Source organism: Coenobita brevimanus, chromosome 61 (genome assembly GCF_032717465.1).
Source record: "Coenobita brevimanus isolate Jiangsu-jjx chromosome 61, ASM3271746v2, whole genome shotgun sequence".
Lineage (NCBI taxonomy): Eukaryota > Metazoa > Arthropoda > Malacostraca > Decapoda > Coenobitidae > Coenobita > Coenobita brevimanus.
Window position 1 is genome coordinate 40,008,411 of NC_137014.1, and position 20,821 is coordinate 40,029,231.

Below are 20,821 nucleotides of genomic sequence, written 5' to 3' on the forward strand. Positions count from 1 at the left end.
CTTCATAGTGATAAAGTCTTTATTCATTTATATATTTGTCTTCGTGAATTTTTCTACTTACCGCAGCTGATATTCTTCATGTTTGGCATATTTTCCTTCTCTCCCTTCTAGTGGGAATGTTTGATCTTACGAGGAAAGGAGAAGGTAACTCACACCACTATAATAATTCTTTTCTCACTTTCTTTGTCCGACCTTAATATCATTTTAATCTTTTTAAGGAGGGTATGTTTTGGTGAGGGACTGGATGTAGGCTATAGCTGACGTGTGGAGTTTCAAAAGTCTATCCCAAGCTGAGTAAAATCGTGTGATAATAGAAGGAAAACACTGATTGACGTCCTCGGGCTGCAGGGTTTCTTAAAATTATAAAGTCTTTCGGCGTTAGGTGGAATAAAATGTGAAATGATAACGTAAAATTTTAATTCAAATAAGGGTCTTTCAATACACACCTGTCGTTGAGGAGGTAAAGTCACGAGAGAGACATCCTAGGCAGGCAGACGAATAATTCACCTGGTCATTATTTTTATTTTCTCACCATTTCACGTTCCCATTCGGTCTCATTTACCTCACACCGTCCCACTCCACTCCGCACACTGCCATATCTCACATTTCGCACAGACATACCTCGCACTGCCACACCCTTAGGCCACATTTCTCACACTCTTCACAATTACATTTCTCACTGGTACACCTCACATTACCGCACCTCTCTGCAGCACTTCACTCTGCCAGAACTCGTAGACTACTACCACACCTCACATTGCCGCAATATATGCGTGTGTGTGTGTGTGTGTGTGTGTGTGTGCATATGTGCTTGGACTCACTCGTGTAAACATCGGTAAACAAAGAAAACACAACCACAAAGGTTAATCCGTCATGTCAATAAATCACCAATACCCCAGTGCGACAATATTTCCCGTTCATTAGCACAGCAAACATGATAACAAAGACAGCACACACACAAAAGCCACTACATCACCTCCTTATTTACAGACGCATTTGTTCCTTCCATATTTGTACCAGAAGAGGGACCAAGTAGGGCTGAAGTTGTTTATTTTTTTTCCAATAAACGTAATGGACATATGTATGTGTAATTTTCCCAATAAATTACTCTCTTTTTAATTACTGTCAATTTGCCACAGTCATAAAAACCGACTCAAACCAGACACTATCGATAATTAGTTGTTCAGTAATTGAGTGACTGGTGATGACGACCAATCAATATGTGAAGGCAGTACATTCAAAATTCAGAATTACAACCTCATCATCATCACCATCGCCATCGTCATTACATCATCATCATCATCAACAGCAGCAGCAGCATGTGTCTCTGAGTGTGTGTGTGTGTGTGTGTGTGTGTGTGTGTGTGTGTGTGTGTGTGTGTGTGTGTGTGTGTGTGTGTGTGTGTGTGTGTGTGTGTGTGTGTGTGTGTGTGTGTGTGTGTGTGTGTGTGTGTGTGTGTGTGTGTGTGAACTCGAACCAGCCTCACCCTGACTAACCGTGGCGTGATCGACCCAAAGACAAAACTTTGTGGGCATGGAGCCGACACGTTGCACTAAAGTTTGAACACCGCCTATGTCAGTGTGTGTGTGTGTGTGTGTGTGTGTGTGTGTGTGTGTGTGTGTGTGTGTGTGTGTGTGTGTGTGTGTGCGCGTTCCCTGTGTGCTGGAAACTGAAGCGTGTTATGTTCCAGTGTTAAGAATGAGGTGTGGGTATAGGTTAGTGATATTTTTTCTTTCGGTATTTACGTGTTAGAAGAGGTAATGTGGATTTATGTGAGTCATGCTTACTGTTGTCTTTGTCAAAAAAATAAAATCATCATTAATTCTCCCCCCCCCTCTCTCTCTCTCTCTCTCTCTCTCTCCACAGTACGATTACGCATTTTTTTTTTTTATTTCTACCAATTACTAAACAATTTTTTTTTTAATCTCTCAGACTCCTCACAGTAGGGAGGTTAAAACAGACGTCCTCGTTCTGAATGGGTAAAGGGCGAGTCATTGCAAGTTGCGTTACTGGGATTAAATTATGTAAATGAGTTGTCTGCCACTTTCCTGGAGTGTGTGTGTGTGTGTGTGTGTGTGTGTGTGTGTTTGCGTGAGTTCTTGCGAAACTCTATGCATACATTGTTGTCCTTCTTTCCCGGTTGGTTCATCGTGTTTGCTTTATTCGCTTCTCGGTTTGCTTACTGTTTGCTTCCCGTTTTCCTTTTATGCTTTCGACTCTGGACATAGGTTAGGATGCCCATTTCCGAGGTTCAGTATTCCACCTAAGGCACACAGAAGGTTGATCTTCTGTCGCATGCCGTCACTTGGGCACTACTGTCGGTGTGTTTTCATTCGACGGAACTGGATCACTCCCACATCTTGCCTACCAGTTCGTGGGTGCATGAAATTTGAGGAGAGTTAGTGATGAGACAGGCACGAGTCTCCTTGGTTACTAGTCAAATCAGCCATTCAATCCAACCAGACTTTGCCAATAATGAAGGTGAATGGGGTATGGGATCTTCTTCAGGGTAGGAAACACACACACACACACACACACACACACACACACACACACACACACACACACACACACACACACATACACACACACACACACACACACACACACACACACACACACGCACACACAAAACACTAAGGTACCCAGCATATCTTTTCAAATACACCAGGAACATTAGACTCAGATATGGTGTTATGATGTAAATTTGATTTGTTTTGCGACGTGTGTGTGGGGTCGACCCGTGATATCGATTTCAACAACAGAAACTACTCCCTACAACAGCCTGGATCGAACTCATGACCTTTCAGTCTCTCATGTACCGCTCTATCCACTGCACCATCATCCTGCCTATTTTTGCCTGCCTTCCTACCTATACTCCTGTCTGCTTTCCTTCTTGCCTGCCTGCCTGCCTGTCTCCTGACTACTTGCCTGCCTGCCTGCCTACCCTCCTACTTTCCTGCTTACCTACCTAGCTGCCTTCCTGCCTCCCTTGCTTGCGAATGTTTGCCTATTTCTTTGCCCGTGTGCTCGTCTGCCTGGAGCATCATGCCTGCCCGAGGACCGGTATCTGTTTGGTCGGCCTAGTGTTTGGCAAGGCGTGTTTTAATGGCAGGTTTTATTATCTCGAATTTTAGTTGTCTGTAAATGAATGTGTGTGTGTGTGTGTGTGTGTGTGTGTGTGTAACGGGAAGATGGATAGGTAGTCATATAAATAGAGATACAGTGAGAGGGAAAGAGAGAGAGAGAGAGAGAGAGAGAGAGAGAGAGAGAGAGAGAGAGAGAGAGAGATATATATATATATATATATATATATATATATATATATATATATATATATATATATATATATATATATATATATTATAATAAGCTAATGTAAATGGAGGTGAGGGAGTATCTACGTCATAAATAATAAATTATGTCAACTCAGAATTCCTTTCCAACCCCCCTCTCTCTCTCTCTCTTAAGAAAAGGAAAAAGAAAGAAAACATGCCAGTGTGTGTCTCTTCTAAATAAATTCTTACATAAACAGCTACACCACGAAAAGGAATATTATAGTCCGTATTGCCGTCGCTTAAGGATGCTACCTAACACCTCTTCCCTAGCGAATTATTTTTGGATATGCCTGGTTAATATCCCTTTGTACGTTATTTATATAGAGTACTTCGATACTAGATGAATTTATGTAACACTGGGGAGGAGTGTAAGGTGTAATAAGCAAAATAAATCGCTTAAGAAAAGGTGTTAGGTAGCTTCTGAGCTCAAACCTTCATGACCCATAGAGGGTAGGGGACCGGGACTTGGTCTCCTGGTCTGGACACTGAAGGCGATGGTGACCAGTCGTACTTCCCCGAGCGGCATTACTTGAACCATAAACCCCAGCTAACCCTCAAACTTAAACTCGTGCAGACCACATCCAGTTGCATCACCTCGACCCACTAAACCACCTGGCACCCATTTTTTTTTTTTTTTCAAAAGGTGAAAAGAGGCAGAAAAAACAACTAAAAAAAATTCAAACACCCGATTATGTTGAAATATACGTCGAACGAAACCCGATTTTTCTATAAATGACATACGGAAATAGAATGTTAATTGCTTCCCTCAGACGCGGAATTTATGTCGAAATATACGTCGGCCCTAATCGAATTTTTATATAAACGTCATCAGCAGGAAAAGAATGTTAATTGTCTCCCCGTAACATTGAACTGCGTGGGATTTTTTTTGTCGTGTGCCCACCGGATTTACGATATCAGTCCCGGCTTAGTTTCCATCGCCCAACAATCGCTTTTCATTACACTAAACCATTCCCTACGCTGTTAGCAATTAGCGCTATTTATACACAGCATAACAGAGAGAGTTACTGCCATCAGATAGCGGTTTATATACTGCATCGCTGGCCAAGGGCGTGTGTGTTGCTTTATTCTGGCAATCAATGAATTTTTTTTAATTAATCTGAGAGAATTACAAACTGCTGGATTGATATATAGTTTTTATTGACCTTTTTAAACTGTATAAATTAGATAAAGCCTTCATTACCCTTTTTATTAATTGGGGGTTTTCTCCAGACGGTTTAATTTATCTAAGGAAAGCCTTCATTAACACTTCCACTACTAAGATTATCTGAGCTAAATAAAATCGCCCTTAACTGCAGGAATATAATAAAGGCCGTCCTCGGAATAAAAGGGTTAACTAAGAGATTGCCTATCAATTGCACGAGTCATCAAGTCAGACATTAATTTTTTTCCAAGTCCAGCATAGTGTTATATCCAGATCCCCAGTTACACGGCTGGATAAACAGGGATAAAGGGTAAATAACCTTATGTCAGATCAGTAAAATCGTCTGGTGGCAACACGAAGGTAAGTAAATAAGTAAATAAATAAATAACTAAATAAATAAATGAACGCCCTCAGAAAGATAGAATTTAACCATCAAATAACAGAAGGCCAACCCAAAATTCCAACTCACGTTTTACCAATTGCCGGCTGGGTCTCCTAACCACTGCACCAACCAACGCCCCTGGTTAACCATCAGATAACAGTCTACATATAGCCCGTAGCGCAAAACCAACATATGGCGCTGAACAATAGGTCCTGTCGTCATGCATCGCCCATAACAACATTTGGCATAACAAGCTCTCTTTTTTTTTTTCTTTTTTTTTCCCCGGACAACGCTGTGAGCTGGCGATAATTGGGTTCCTCTATTACCACCCTACCTGCCCCACCACCAGTACCTGCACCCCCACCCCCCTTGCTTGCCCCTCCCTTCGTACCCATCGCCCCACCCCCATCTGTGTCCTGTCCCGTCCCCCTTCCGCTCTCTCTCCGTTATTGTGTGTCATCGATGGTTGAATATTTGGTTCGTCTGTCTGCATCTTTTGTCCTGATATATTTCTCTGTCTCTTTCACTGTCTTTCTGTCACTCTTTGTTTCTGCCTGTCTATCTGTCTGTCTGGTACTTTCATTCTGTCTGTCAATCCTCCCCCATCTGTGTTAAAGGTTAGGATATTAAGAGAAGTGACCATGAATATAGGCAAGAAAGGAATGATTGTCAGGCAAGAGTGAATGGGAGCTGTGTGTGTTTGTGTAGGTGATGTAGTGAAGAAGAGTGGTGTAATCAGTCTGCTTTCATCTGAGGGAACTGGGTCACTCCCACAATACTCGAGGCAGCATAAAATTCGAAGAGTCTTAGCTATGAGGTAAAAATGAGTCTCCTTGGTCTCTAGCCAAGTAAGCAATTCAGTCTGACTACGCTTGGCCATAACTGAGCTGAAAGGGGCTGGAGATCTTCGTTAGGTAAAGGTAAACCTGCCTAAGTAAAGAATCTGGAAGGAAAATAGTTATATATACTATTCTTATTACTCCCTGACGATTTTTGTAAACTTAGGAAGATTTCTCGTAGTAACTGGGTTAATAATGACACTATAACTCCTCCAGTTTGAAAAATCCCTCTTAAGCTGAATAAAATCGACCTCTTACTGATGGTGTACTTGGAAAGGTGTGGTTGTGAGGAAGGGACGTGTGTGTGTGTGTGTGTGTGTGTGTGTGTGTGTGTGTGTGTGTGTGTGTGTGTGTGTGTGTGTGTGTGTGAGTGATGCAGTCGAGGGTATTGGAGATTGCAGTCTGGTAAAGGAATTTGGAAATGTGCCCTATAAACGCCAGATTGTTCTGAGGTGGACGTCTTGGCCCGGAGACAGCCGTGCAAAGATTCCTGCACGCTGGGGTTGGATTCCAAGAGATGGCCGGGACTTCCTTATGCCTGACGCTGTAAAGGACATAAGGTGGTGATCTGCCTTTATATGATCTGGATAATAAAAGTCTACTCTCGGGTTCTCCTATGTCCTGAGCCCTCCTAAACCCGAAAAGGCTTAGTAAGGAGTGCTATAGTCTTTTCACTTTGACTTGACCTAGCAATAAAATAGGCTCATCTTGACCGCTGAGTTGTAACAATAGAATAACACTCAGAAATGGGGTTAGTGACAAAGAAAGTCTATGGAAAGGATGTGGAACCATAGCATTGTCTTTTTCTGCCACAGAGCTACGTGAAGTAAGTTACAAAATGACGCAAAGATAGCCAATGTTCAGATGAAAGGACTGTAACGTGCAAAATTAACAGTAGGAAGAGGAACGACAAGAAAGAAAAGTGACATTGCATTAAGAGCGTTTAAATAAATTCTCTGTCAATGTTGTCCTTTTTGTTTCTTCTTGTTCTCGCCACGCTATGTTGTTCACTCTGGAGAGCCTTTCGAAGTGGAGAGCACAAATATCGACCTCATTACTTCCTTCACAGCAAAAGTCTTTCCCGACAGCTGAATAAAATCTGCTGGTGGTAGCATGAATATAATATGAAATACTCCATCGCAGTGACGAGGTTAAAGGAAACAGCAGTGTAAGTGCTACTACAACGAAGGCACTGCTTTAGGTACTCTCAGAATTTATCCTATCACTTATACGGAGTCTGATCATGGAGTGACAGCGGATTTTTTGTGCAAGATAAAAGGCCAAAGGGTGAAAATCTATAAAAAAAAAAAAAAAAAATACAGAGAAAACTGAACAGGAGAGAAGCGAAATCTAGAACCAGTAATTTCGAGATGCCTACAATAATTGTTTAAAGAAAAGCTAGAGATCATAGGAAGAAGGATAAAAAGAACAAGAAGGACAGTTCCGGAGATGTCCAGGTGCATACACGAAAAACTGAAAGTATCGGGTAACTCTCGCATTGGACTGGACAGAAAAGAGATGAGAATGTGTATCTCGACAGGCACTGCGTGTCATCCGTATTGGGGGAGGTATGCAGGCAGACTGACAGACAACAGATTAGCTGAATATTCCTCTACTGGTATGCAACCTTCTGAATATGATACCAACATCCTAACGACCACCACAAAGCTCATAAAAACAATCCCTTGATTTAACTGTCAATAGAATAGCTTTATTTTGATTCATTTTGTTTCTTCCAACATTTCTATTGTCGAAAGTGCACTGCGTACCTGCCTCCATGATGCCATTGACAAGCCTTGATATTTTTACGTAAGAGACAGTTAAGATAATTAAGTTAGCCATTTCCCCCCAGCGTCGCTAATTCTGTCACTGTCTGTTGCCAATACCCGAAGCCACCCTCAGGGCATGTTCCCAATCAGGACGGAATTGTACATAGGAACGCATTCTAGGTAGCCAGGCAGCCTCCGTGGCACCTCTCCTTTGGCGATCTATTCTGCACAATAACATTCTCTTGTATTTACATCACTTTTATATCGAAAAAAGTGTGCATCATAAACATACAAGGGGATAGAGAGGTGATGATGTTCGGAACAAGTCGCTGAACAAGAGTTGATACGGAATCTCCAAAGCCACTTAGAATGAGCCCATATTCTGAGGTAAATTGTTCTATATTGTAGCTGAGGATAAAAATTGGGGGAAAAAAGCATCCGTCTGACTGTGACACGTAATGATCAAGTTGTTTCTCGCTGCAAAATATGATATGGGTGATAGAGAGAAAAGTAAAGCTCAAGACATGACCCAGTAAACAAGTGTGTGTGTGTGTGTGTGTGTGTGTGTGTGTGTGTGTGTGTGATAGAACCCTTAACATGTACACTGCAGCTGTGGAAAAATTATGTGATCAAAATTAGGTCCCTTGTAGAAAGTTCTTGACCTTGAATAAAGTGCCAATTTTTTTTGTACTTCCTTAAAACGTGTCAAAATATACTATAACGTTTTTGGTGGCCTAAATTTCGCTTGAGTATAATAAAATTGTTTGACGTCAGCTGAAATATATTGTTCAATCGGTAACTCGCAACTAATAGGTTAATTGATCCCGCAATACACTCACCTACAGGCTGAGAACAGGTAAATAATATGATTTGCTTTGACTAGCAGGTAAGAAAGTGGAGCGGGGGGGGGGGCGCACGCACGCACGTACACACACACACACACACACACACACACACACACACACACACACACAAACTTAAGCGACAGAGGATAATACAGAACTGAACTAATTCTTCCTGAGCCAGTAGAAGGACGAAATAAGTAAGATGACATCACAGTAAATAGTTTCCATTCCTGGACCACCAAAACCTAGCCTCGGGTCCCTGCTTTCCAGAAGTGGGGTAACCTAGGACAAGATTACACTAGCGACCGCACAGACACCCGCACAGACGCTTTGTGAAGGCGGGGAAATGAAAATTCAGGGACGAGAGAGAGAGACCGAGGACCCCGAGGGAAATCATGGCCTTGGAGTGCGTCGTCTCGGCACAGACTCCCGTGACTGGCGATGCAGCGGTGCACTGTTGTCGCGTCTGTTGCTCTGTTGATTAACCTGTAACCCTACGAAGACGAGGGGCCTTTCTTAAGCTGAATAAAATCGTCTTGTGGTAGTGAGAATTAGTCCTTTATTCTTATCATTAGCCTTTTAAGCGTTTAGGGATGATAACCGTAACCCATAATAACAAAATGAGAAACTTAAGGACATATGCATAAATCTTAAAGTGGAATACAAATCCCTAAATATTTATTGTTGCTTCTGGAACGCCTGTGGTTATTTGGTATGGTTAGCCTGCATCCCACATTACAGAGTGCAGTCAGCAGTAATACAGGAAGGCTAAATACATTCCCTCTGACTCACTTGCTTCAGAAATTATTGTAAAAAAAAAAAAGTTTGTATTCCACTTTCCAGTTCAATAATAAAGAATAGGGCGGTAACTTCTTAGGTAAATAAAAATGCCTGGTAATAGAATGCAATAATTAAGCCTGATATCAACGTAGAGTTAAGGGTAGTACTGAATCCTCTAAAGTCAGCAATGTGGATAAAATATTTTTTTGAGTCTCTTTGCTCTTTCGTCCACAGTTTTTTTCTTTTCGCTTTTTTTTTTTTTTTTTTTTTCTGACAGGTCCCCCTAAAGACATTAACGTGATGGGTGCGGGGTCGGAGACGGAATATTCATGCAGCTCTGATCCTCTTACGCCTCTCTCTCTCTCTCTCTCTCTCTCTCTCTCTCTCTCTCTCATGTGACGTTGGAAGGGGTGTCAGGGTAGAAATGACTCTTGTGGAGGGGAAAGCGTAAGTATCAGTGTGTTTTACTAATGGTAAAATGTTATGACGGTAGAGGTTGATATAGAAGTTGGCTTACTTTAGTTGGTATGGCAAGGTGCTGTTGATGGTGGCAGGGTTGGAGGCCGTATGGTAATGTTATAATAAGCACTGTTAGAAGGAATGTGAGAGTTAGATTAATTACTGTTGAGAGAAGTATGGCAAGCTTAGAGTAATTACTGTTAGAAAAATATTGCAGGGTTAGAATAATTACTGTTAGAAGATGTATGGCAGAGTTAGAGTAAGTACCAGTGCGCTGTACTAATGGCAGGGTGTGGTTGTGGCTAGAAATGGTAGGTCATCGTGTTGGTATATGGTTGATTTGGCAGGGTATGGTTGGCGGTGGTGGAAAGAATGGGAGTATGACGGCTTTAGAAAAAAAAACTTAAACTAGGGTGTTACATTGTGTTGGGAGGGGTTGGTAGTGGTCAGTGGTTGGTATGGCAGAGTGCAGGTTAGTTTGTGAAGTGGCTGTGGAGTGGGAAGGGTGAAGAAGTTATATATATGGAAGAGTATGCATAAAGAAAGTACCGGTTGTGTCTGTTAAGGTCATGCGCTTAGGTACAGTGGCAGGTGGAAAGAATTAGTAATGGCATGTGGTTACGACAGAGCGTTCATCGCAGTTTTGTTCATTCATCAGGGTTGAACTGAAATTTGCAATGATTAAAGCAAAGAAGTCCTCGGAGTAAAGGGATTTGGGAAGGCTGTATCCAAATCCTCCAGTTAAAAAAAGAAGAAAAATAAAAAGAAAACTCTAGGCGAATATGATCAACCAGTAGTGGCGAGACTGAATTAAGAACAACCCACACTGACCTCCAAGTTTGCGGTGGGCCTGACCCCCGATGACCTGACGTAGCTGATGCCAGGTACGTGCGTGACCTGGGCCGCCTCCCCCGTCAGATCGGTGGGCATGGGCGGCGGGTCGGGGCACTTCACTTTCAGACGGGTTACGCTGAGTAGGCTGACGCTGCAGTTGCGGAGTGGCTGAGGAGGGTCTGGGAGTGGAGGGAGGGAAGGCGTGGTTGCAGAGAGGAATGTGTTGGAGGGAAACAGCGTTTAGTGACAAGAACTAAATATAATGAAACAAATTTTAACATTTTGACATTCTTAAAAACTAACAGGGGTGTTGTCACAAAATAGTATTTCATATTGACTAACCTCACATGCTTCAGCTAAACCTGGATATTCTCTGCTTTTCAGTGGGTTAAGCTTTTCTTGGCTAACTCATTCAGAAGTGGGACGCACTGTTCTATTACTATTCTGCTCGTACGAGTATTTAGTTAGTTTTGGAAAATCTCTTCCTCTCAGTTGATTGAAGATAATTTCATTCCTATGAAGATAACATGGAAGGATGCTTCTTCTAAAGACGTGACTTTACAGAGGAAGAGTATTCTTCTCATTAACAGACATTTCAAAGTGGGGTGTCTTTAATCAGGTTCCTTTTAGGAACAGAGTTTTTCATTTTTCCATGGAAAATCAATTCAAAAATTTTATGGAGGAAAAGTTGTTTTTCAAAAGAAGGGAACTTTATTTATTTTTTTAATACTAACCGACAAGCGTGATGCTGAAGGTACAGGGAACAGTGGTTCGTCCCACACTGTTGCGGGCGTAGCAGAAAACATGTGCAGGGGCGGTGGGGGTGAGGGAGAGTGTGGATATGAGGGGCTGGTTGGGGTTGACATCGTGTTCTAACCTCACCCCTCCCTCACCCCAGCTGCCAGCCTCGTCATCAGAAGGGGTGAGGTCGATCAGCCCGGGGTGGCGAGGTGGGGGCGCGTCCCCTGTGATAATACCGCCCCTGGTGTCGTGGTGGTGGGGGGCGGAGGGGGCGTGGGAGAGGCGCCAGGTGAAGGTGAGGTTGGTAGGAAGTGCGACCATGTTACAGGTGAGGGTGAGAGTTGTGTTCACCCCGGTAACCACCCGCTGCTCACCCGTCACCCAGCACTGCGGCGGATCTGTGGGGGAAGAGGGAAGTTAGGAAGGTGAAATGGAAGGAATATTTTTAAGAAGGAAGAGGGCTAGAAGTTAGTAAGGTGATATGGAAGGAAAGTCTTTAAAATGGAGGAAGGCCAGGTCATCAATACAAATGGAAACAGTGTGTGTTATACTGCATGACGTAAATATGTCTAAAGGAGAGAACAGATTAGGTTGAGTATAAACTTAAATGCATTCCAGAAATGTGTGTACGAGAATGAGTTTTGTATAGTTCATGTAATAATTTTAGTTAGCTTTAACAAACTTAATATAATCTAATATAATCCAGTCTAATCTAAGCCATCTAACCCAGTAAGAATCAGTAATGACATCCATCCGTAACCCAACTGAGCCGCATCCCAACCCAACACATTAATCCACATAACCTAACTTAATCTAATCCAGCCTAGATTAAGCCATCATAACTTAGCCTAACCCCTAATCACAAACTAGCCTAATCTGACCACACATTTTGACATTCCCTAGCCACAAAGAACACATAAATTTACCTGGCTGTGTTTTATTTTTACCTTTGATTTCACCAGGTAAAGACGGGCAAATGAATGACAGGTTGAAGGGACCTACTTTCTACTCTCTCTCTCTCTGCGTCGCATATATAATCACTGTGCATATACTAAGTCCTCATCATAAGTCAGAACCAACCAGTATGCAAGTAACGAAGAAGCGCTACGAAGTCCCATATTCTCGTCAGTCCGTGAAGCTCTCTAACACCTCCTCTTTGCGGTTTATTTTTCCATATGACGCGTAAATATTTCCTTTCATTTCGTCTAAGCAATCTCTGTCCTCATTAACTCATCCATAATAGGGGCAAATCTAGCCTTCCCTGTCACATAACACCAGACAATTTTTTTTTCATCTGTGTGAGTCATGGGAACCTGAGAGTGTTAGGAAGAAGTATCAACATAACATAGAAGAGAAACAGAGGTATAATATGCAAACGAAATTAGCAAAGGAAATATGCTAGAAAATTACCCAGTCTCAGAAGAGCAGGATGATTTTAAAGTCACTGATGCAGATAATGTAACTTTTTTTTAATTAAGTGGTATTTGATAGTACTCAGACAGATTTTCCTAGAGTAACTGTCTCACCTTTATGATCAGGAAAATAATTGCTGAAGGCATAAAAAAAATCCTCGAAGTGAAATTCTGTCCTCTGCCGCTTTCTCTTGCACCAATATGTTTTTTTTTTTCCTATTTTCTGCTTTTTTTCCTATCGGTCTTTAAAGTATTATGATTTTCCACTCATTTTTATGTCCTACTTCATCTCTTCCTCTTCCGAACTCTTTTCTACTTCCTTTTTATGTTAAGTTCCTACTGTTTCTGGTCGTCATTCTGCTTTATTTTCTTATAATTCCTCTACAGATCTCTGGCTTAGTATTTTATATTTTGTGCATAATTTTTCCTCTCTTTTTAAAAATTCTCTTTTTCTCATTCCTTTTTGTTCATCCATTTATCTTTTCTCTATCTGTTTTTTCTATTTATCTGTTTATTTATCTGTCTGTATATTTCCTTATCTTCCTCTTTCAGTGTTTTACCACTAATGTAATTTTACTCAAGTTCGTTTTTTTTTCTTTCTCTCATCACTAACATGATTTTCGTTCTCTTTTCTCCTTCGTCTACTCTCTCTCTCTCTCTCTCTCTCTCTCTCTCTCTCTCTTACATCCTGCTTCCACCCCATTTTCTTTTGCTCACATCTCCATCACCATTTGTCTCCCGTCCTCTCCTCTCTCTTTCTGCCCTTTCCTCCCTCCTCTCTCACCTCTGCCTCCTGCTCTCTCTCTCTCTCTCTCTCTCTCTCTCTATCATGCTGTTAGAGGTAGACAGGAAAGACGATACAAGGAGAGGATAAGAGTAATATTTGAGCTTAAATAATTTTGCATGGGAAACATAAGAGGAATAACGGTGCTGGAATGTGGAAGATGCGGTGGAATAAAAATGAGTGCTTAGTTATGATGTGGAAGACGTTGTGGAAGAAGAATGAGTGCTTAGTTATGACGTGGAAGATGTGATGGAAGAAAAATGAGTACTTAGTTACGATGTGGAAGATGTGGGGGAGGAAAAATGAGTACTTAGTTACGATGTGGAAGATGTGATGGAGGAAGAATGAGTGCTTGATTACGAAGTGAAAGATATACGATCATAAGAAAAAAAGATACAAAATAACCAATAGAACAAAAGAACAAAAAATTATATACCTACAACACTCAGGTAAGAAAAATGGTAGAGGATCGTACTGATGAAAAAAAAAAAAAAAAAAACGGTGGAAGAAGTACGACAAAAATATACAGGCAAAACCAAAGACAAGGAAGAAACAAAACAAGAAATTGACGAAGAGACGAGCAAAGAGACAGAGACGACATAGCTGAGAGAGCCGAGAAATGAGCAGCCCAGGATGATCAGAATGGAATATTACCTGGGGAAAAAGCAGGCGATAGTGCATGACGCACAGGTGGAGGGAAATACGAAATCAGGGAACTGGTAATCAGGCAGGAGCAGCATTTGGATTTTAATGACTGCAAGGGGCGAAAAATAAGCGTTGCCTGACCCGAGAAATGCGCAAGTTTTGATGGAAGAATTGCAGTGATTAACTAAGACACGAAAGCTAAAGGGAAGGAAGAAAAGAAAAAAAAGAAGACAGTAATCAGAGGAACGAAGTACTTAATAATTAAATTGTTGAGACAGACGAGGAATTATGACACAGGCTTGTCAGAATGGAATATTAACTAAATCTATCTATCTATCTATCTATTGCCAGACGCCATAATCCTGTAAGGGGTGGCCATTTGACTTTGAGTTAGTTGTTTTACGGGGAGGGGCACTAACCCTCCACCAACCCACTTGTTGACACGTAGGGAAATTAACTAAATAAAAAGTATTAAACATGAGAGGAATGGTAGAAAAAAAAAGAGAGACAGAGAGGAACGAAGTGCGTCAGGTCAAATAATTTTAAAGGGAAAATATAACGGTTCGTGATCAGAGAAAGGATGATTGGTTAAAGCAGGAGAAAGAGAGAGAGAGAGAGAGAGAGAGAGAGAGAGAGAGAGAGAGAGAGAGAGAGAGAGAGAGAGAGAGAGAGAGAGAGAGAGAGAGAGAGAGAGAGAGAGAGAAACATTACCTCAATGGAAAAAGTAAAATCTGAAGCAAGAGAGGAACAAGAGCGCGCGCGCGCGCGCACACACACACACACACACACACACACACACACACACACACACACACACACACACACACACACACACACACACACACACACACACACACACACACACACACACAGAGCCAAGTACCTGAAATTCAATTAACACGTCCGGCCTGCAATAACGCTGACACGATAAAAAAAAAAAAAGGAGGAATGGAAAATCGTAATGCAAGGAATGACTGTTAAGAAGTACGAGAACAAGGCAAGAAAATAATAAGATGAGAGAAGGACCTGAGATTAAGGTTCTGGGAGAGATAAAGAATAAACTGGCAAAAGCAACGGAAATGAGAACTAGAGCAACGATGAATAGGTAATGACACGTGCGAAACACCTAAGCTTTAATTGCCACTACCTGCCTGGAACACCAAGCACAGGATTATCGGGCTGGGAAATTGGTTGGAGGTAATAGTAAGAGATTGAACATGGTACAGAAATAGGAGGGACAATGGCAAGGGAAAAAACTACAACAGATGACTGATGTACCTGGTATTACCTTTTCAGCCAGAGGACGTTGTTATACCTGAGCTCGCGATGCCGAGAGAGTGTCATGTTTTGCTCGACATGATTATATATATATATATATATATATATATATATATATATATATATATATATGGACGTAAAATATATGAACATGAAAAATATATATATATATATATATATATATATATATATATATATATATATATATATATATATATATATATATATATATATATATGAAGGGAGGGACAAAGGCAAGGTGAAAAAAATTACAGGTGAGAGAAGTAGTGATTAAACTGTTACGACGGATGAGGATTAATTGGCACTACAGAATCGAGAGAGAGAGAGAGAGAGAGAGAGAGAGAGAGAGAGAGAGAGAGAGAGAGAGAGAGAGAGAGAGAGAGATTAGTAAACAGGCGGGAGTTGTGTTTGAGAATGATTTATGACCACAGATGAAAAAAAAAAATGTTACTAAATAAATATTACATGATTACCAGAATGAAGGTACAATTCTCTATTCAAGATGGAGTGGTATCAATTTTAGTCCGAGTTAATGTGAAAAGAGTATAGTAATTAGATGAAAGAAGCCATTGAGAATTAAAGATGAGAACAAATTAGAATATTACGCTAAAGAAGGAATGAAAAGTGGAAGACAAGATAGAAAAAACAGAGATAGAAAATATAACAAAGAAAAGCTATGGCTTAACTCTTTCAACTCTAACTTGGCTTAAATTTGCCATGTGTCCACACTGAATGCTGAGTTATAACAAGAGATTATCACTAGAATATGTTACTAGTCACGAAGAAGTGCTTTGGAAGGAATATAGAGCCACAACATTGTGCCACTGAGCTACGTGGATTAAGCCGCAGAAAGACGAGAATCTGGGCCAGCCTAAACTAAAAGTAGAACAGTAAACAGGCGAAGGAAAGAACCGAAATTTTACTGTTACGAGAGGCGAGGTATAAGTGGTGTTGTATGAATGGAAAATTGGTCGATAGAGACGAAATGAGTGAATAGACACGAAAATGACTGGATAGAAAAAAAAGGAGGCTGCTTTTGTAATCTGTGGAGCGAAGTACTTGAGGTTAATATGCAACGAGAGTCGGAGAATATAAGGCGAATCGGAATGTGGTGAAGGAAGGAGAAGAAGAAGAAGAAGAAGGAGAGAGAGAGAGAGAGAGAGAGAGAGAGAGAGAGAGAGAGAGTAAACGAGGAAAGAACAAGTTAGTGACCAGACGAACGAATCAACTAAATGAAGTCGTTACGGGAGGCGAGGAATATGTGTTAACAGGTGCATCGGAATTAGGAAGATTAGGAGGAGGAAGTATCGGAAATGCTAGTACAGGTGACAGGTAAGAGAGGGACAGGTAATGAGAGGGAATGATGATGATAATGATGATGATGATGGTGATGATGATGATGGTGGTGATAGTGACGGTGATGATGATGATGGTGATGATGATGATGATGATGATGATGATGATGAATGAGGGACTTTACAAAAACGAGCGTGAAGGCAATGATGATGATGATGATGGTAGTGGTGGTCGTGATGATGAAAATGTTAATAAGAAAGTGACTGACAATGCATAAAGGTAAGAAAACAAAGAATAAGTGATACGATAGAATGATGATAATGATGATGATAAAAAGGAAAGATTGAATAAACTCCCATGAAAATCAGCATTACCGGGGAAAAGGAATCAGTTGAAGAGATGATGGTAATAACAGTGACGACGATGAAGATGCAAAGGAATGACCGATTGAACAGGCAGGCAGATAGGCAAGCGAGGAACAAGTAATCGGGTGAAAGGATGGTGATGATAATGGGGGTGGGAGGAGCGTAGGAGGAAGCGGATAAGTAGCTGAGATTAAATCGTTACGACGGGCACGCTGGCATCAGAATGGAAGATTAAGCAGAGGGGAAGGGGGGAGGTAGAGAGGGAAGGGGAGGTTGGGAGGCGATGAGGGGATGGGGAGAGAAGAGGGTGGGAGGGGAAGGGAGAAGGGGGAGAGAAGAAGAGGGTGGGAGTGTAGTTCGTGGAGCATGGCAATAGTAATAGACGTAAACGGAGTGAGAGGAGAAGGAAAAGAGAAGAAGGAGGGGAATGAGAGAGAGAGAGAGAGAGAGAGAGAGAGAGAGAGAGAGAGAGAGAGAGAGAGAGAGAGAGAGAGAGAGAGAGAGAGAAATGGATATTTTTGTCAAGGCTGGAGATATTAGAGATAAAGATAGGCTATATAAGCAGGGGGTCGGGAAGGAGGCTAGGGAACGGAGAAAGCAAAATAAATAGGAAAATGGATGGACTAGAGGAAGAAGGAAGACAAAATAGGAGGAAAAGGATAGAAATTTTATGGAGGATGAGGAGGAAAAAGTGGGAAAGAGGAGACTGAGAGAGGAGGAGGAGGAGGAGGAGGAGGAGATGATCTGGGTCGTGGAATGTGGCGGTAATTACACTCATGAACGGAGTGAGAAGAGACGGAAGAGGATAAAAGAGGAAGAGGAGAGGGAGAGAAAGGGATGGAGATGGTTATGGAGGGTGAAAGAGAGAATAGGGTGAGAGGAAGTAAAGATAAACAGTGAGGTGGGAAAGGATGACAGAGAAAAAGAGGGGGAAGATGAAGAGGAAAATGAGAGAGAGAGAGAGAGAGAGAGAGAGAGAGAGAGAGAGAGAGAGAGAGAGAGAGAGAGAGAGAGAGAGAGAGAGAGAGAGAGAGAGAGAGAGAGAGAGTTACATAAGTAGGATGCGAAGAGAGCTAGATAATTAATTGCCCAGATAAGACGGTCATCATTAAGCGATTGCAAATTGGTCTATAATGAGGACATAATTGTAGATTTAATTCCCCCACCCAGTTTATTCTCTCAGGCACCTTTGGCTCACTCTCAGGTGAACAAAATCGTCTGTCGTTAGCAGGATAGAAAACTAGAGTTGCTCAGTACATGAGAGAGGTTGAGGTTGGAAATATTCTCTCTGGAACTCATTATTCGCAGATGAATAAAATTGTCTGGCGTCTGTCTGTATGTCTGTCTGTCTGTCTGTCTGTCTGTCTGTCTCTCTCTGATAACTTACTGAGTCACCTAGTCGGCGGAGTTTAGGGGCTTGAAGGGGTGCATTCCACTGGCAGATCATAGGGCGGAAGAGCCAGGGAATGTGACATATTCTCACAACAACTGAGTAAGGCAGTGGCCAGAGCTTAGGGCAATAATTTCGATGGCTCCTATTGGCTATGAACTTAGTGGTAGGACACTGTGCGGAAGAAACACTGCACTGGATAGGTGGATGCGCTGGTGGGTGGGTGGGTTTCCAGGGAGTAAGACAGATCAACTGTCAACCTAGAAGTGAAACGCCAAACTTTATATGCCAAACGGGGGATGCACATTCAAACTCCCCTGGAGGGCTGGAGGAGATGGCTCTCCAGGGGTTGTTTAAATCTCTTATGGGGACCAAGTCTCTCTGTGAGGGCTGATCCCAAGGGTGTGTGGCTTGCGATGGGTTTATGCTGGTACATATCACGATGATATAATATATATATATATATATATATATATATAAAATATATATATATATATATATAGATAGATAGATAGATAGGTAGATAGATAGATAGATATATATATATATATATATAGATAGATAGATAGATAGATAGGTAGATAGATAGATAGATATAGAGATAGATAGATATATAGATATATATAGATATATAGATATAATAGATATATAGATAGATAGATAGATAGATATAGATAGATAGATAGATATCAGAAAAGGTTAATACAGGAGCTGAAGAAGTATTTATATACATCATATATTTATTTACATGTTTATAGATATATTTGCATATGTTAACTCTTGTTGCACCACTGATATTTTTAATAGTTCTCTAGGTACCACCAGACAGTATGATCAGCTTGAGAGGAACTTTTGGTAGTGAAGGAGTTAAGACACTAAGTGACAATTATTTGAATATAAAATGAGCGGTCCGGAAAAACAAAGAATGTTAAAGGGAAATTTTCTGAACATCCAGCGGAAGAGGGACTGAGAGAGAGTACAAGGGTCAAAGGAAAAGCAGCAACAGTGAAGGATTACATATTCCGCCGAGGGAGATAAATATTAAAGGACTAGAGGGTCTGAGGCTGGAGGGAAAGCGGCATCAAAAGGTGAGCCATTCGTAGCCAAGGCAGTGTGAGGGGGAGAAGTAAAGAGGTTGGTAGGATGAAATATATATATATATATATATATATATATATATATATATATATATATATATATATATATATATATATATATAAAATATGTGTGTGTGTGTGTGTGTATACAAAAAAGGGACGTAGAGGGAGGAAGAAAATTGAAAAAGGCAAGAATATGAAAGTAGGTGAAGGGAGAGGCAGTTGAGAGAATACCAGGAAGAGAAGTGAAGGTGGTGCGATGAAACATAAACTGGTGGTGAAGGATGTATCAGAGGAACTAACCCACTCGCTTTAACCTCCATTGTGGTATTGTAGTCCAGATGATTTTATTCAATTGAATGTGGGTCATGGGAGCATAAAGATGTTACAACTGTCGCCATTAACCTTCTCATGATCAGGACAACTCTTGTATTCCATTTTCGATAACGCCAGACGATTTTGTTTAACAATGAATCGGTTATTAAAACCTGAGGGAGTTATGTCTAATGAAAACGTAATTAACATTTAGATATATTGATAAACTGAGTGATGCATTAAGAGAAAGAATTTTTGAAGCGAAATTAGATTTACTAATGAGGTCTATTGAAAAAAAAAATCATCAATTAGTTAAGGCATTTATAATACGAGTTACCTAAAGGAATCAACCCCGTCACTTACCAGGATGTGTTATTTGTTATGTTCTTCCCACCGCCACACAAAATAGTTCACCTTAGGAGAGACTTTTCAAACGGGAGGAGTTAGTTGTAGCCTCAAAGACCTTTTCACCATCCATCTATCTATCTATCTATCTATCTAACGTCATTGCAGGAAAGGAGTAGGTGAGATAGGGGATATTACAAAGATATATTTCAACTGTGAAAAAATAATACGGTGTTGTGAGAAGGTGGAAAAAAAAAAGAAGAGCTTAGGTAAGAGAAAAATGTTGTAAGATGAGAGGAGATGAGAGCAACATTAAAGATATCTCGACAATGATTGAGTTAAATTGCTCTGTCTGTCTGTCTGTCTGTCTGTCTCTCTCTCTCTCTCTAAACCTAATTAGCTTCAGGTATGACTTAAGGAGTGTTAGTAAGAAAATTATTAAGATCATAAGACTTGTGCCTTTGATGTCACATTTTCTTGAGTGTTTATGTTAAAACGTGAGAGGCAGTGTGTGTGTGTGTGTGTGTGTGTGTGTGTGTGTGTGTGTGTGTGTGTGTGTGTGTGTGTGTGTGTGTGTGTGTGTGTGTGTGTGTGTGTGTGTGTGTGTGTGTGTGTGTGTAAGCAAACTCGCCAGTGTTTAAGGATGAAAAGTACCAGCAAACAGCCAACAAAGTCACCGTGTATGTTCGTAGCGCAGCCTTAATACCTGATCCTGTTGCTGTCT

At 41.1% G+C, this 20,821-nt stretch overlaps 1 protein-coding gene across 1 annotated transcript in view; it reads right to left on the reverse strand.

Annotated features, from left to right (window-relative positions):
- The window catches only part of LOC145403772 (uncharacterized), a 71,803-nt gene that overhangs the window by 16,581 nt on the left and 34,401 nt on the right, over positions 1-20,821 (reverse strand). The window contains exons 9-10 of the mRNA XM_080275450.1: positions 11,143-11,547; positions 10,406-10,587 (exon numbers count right to left, since the gene is read on the reverse strand). Of these exons, the coding sequence (XP_080131576.1) occupies positions 10,406-10,587; positions 11,143-11,547 (587 nt within the window). The remainder of the gene's footprint in view (positions 1-10,405; positions 10,588-11,142; positions 11,548-20,821) is intronic.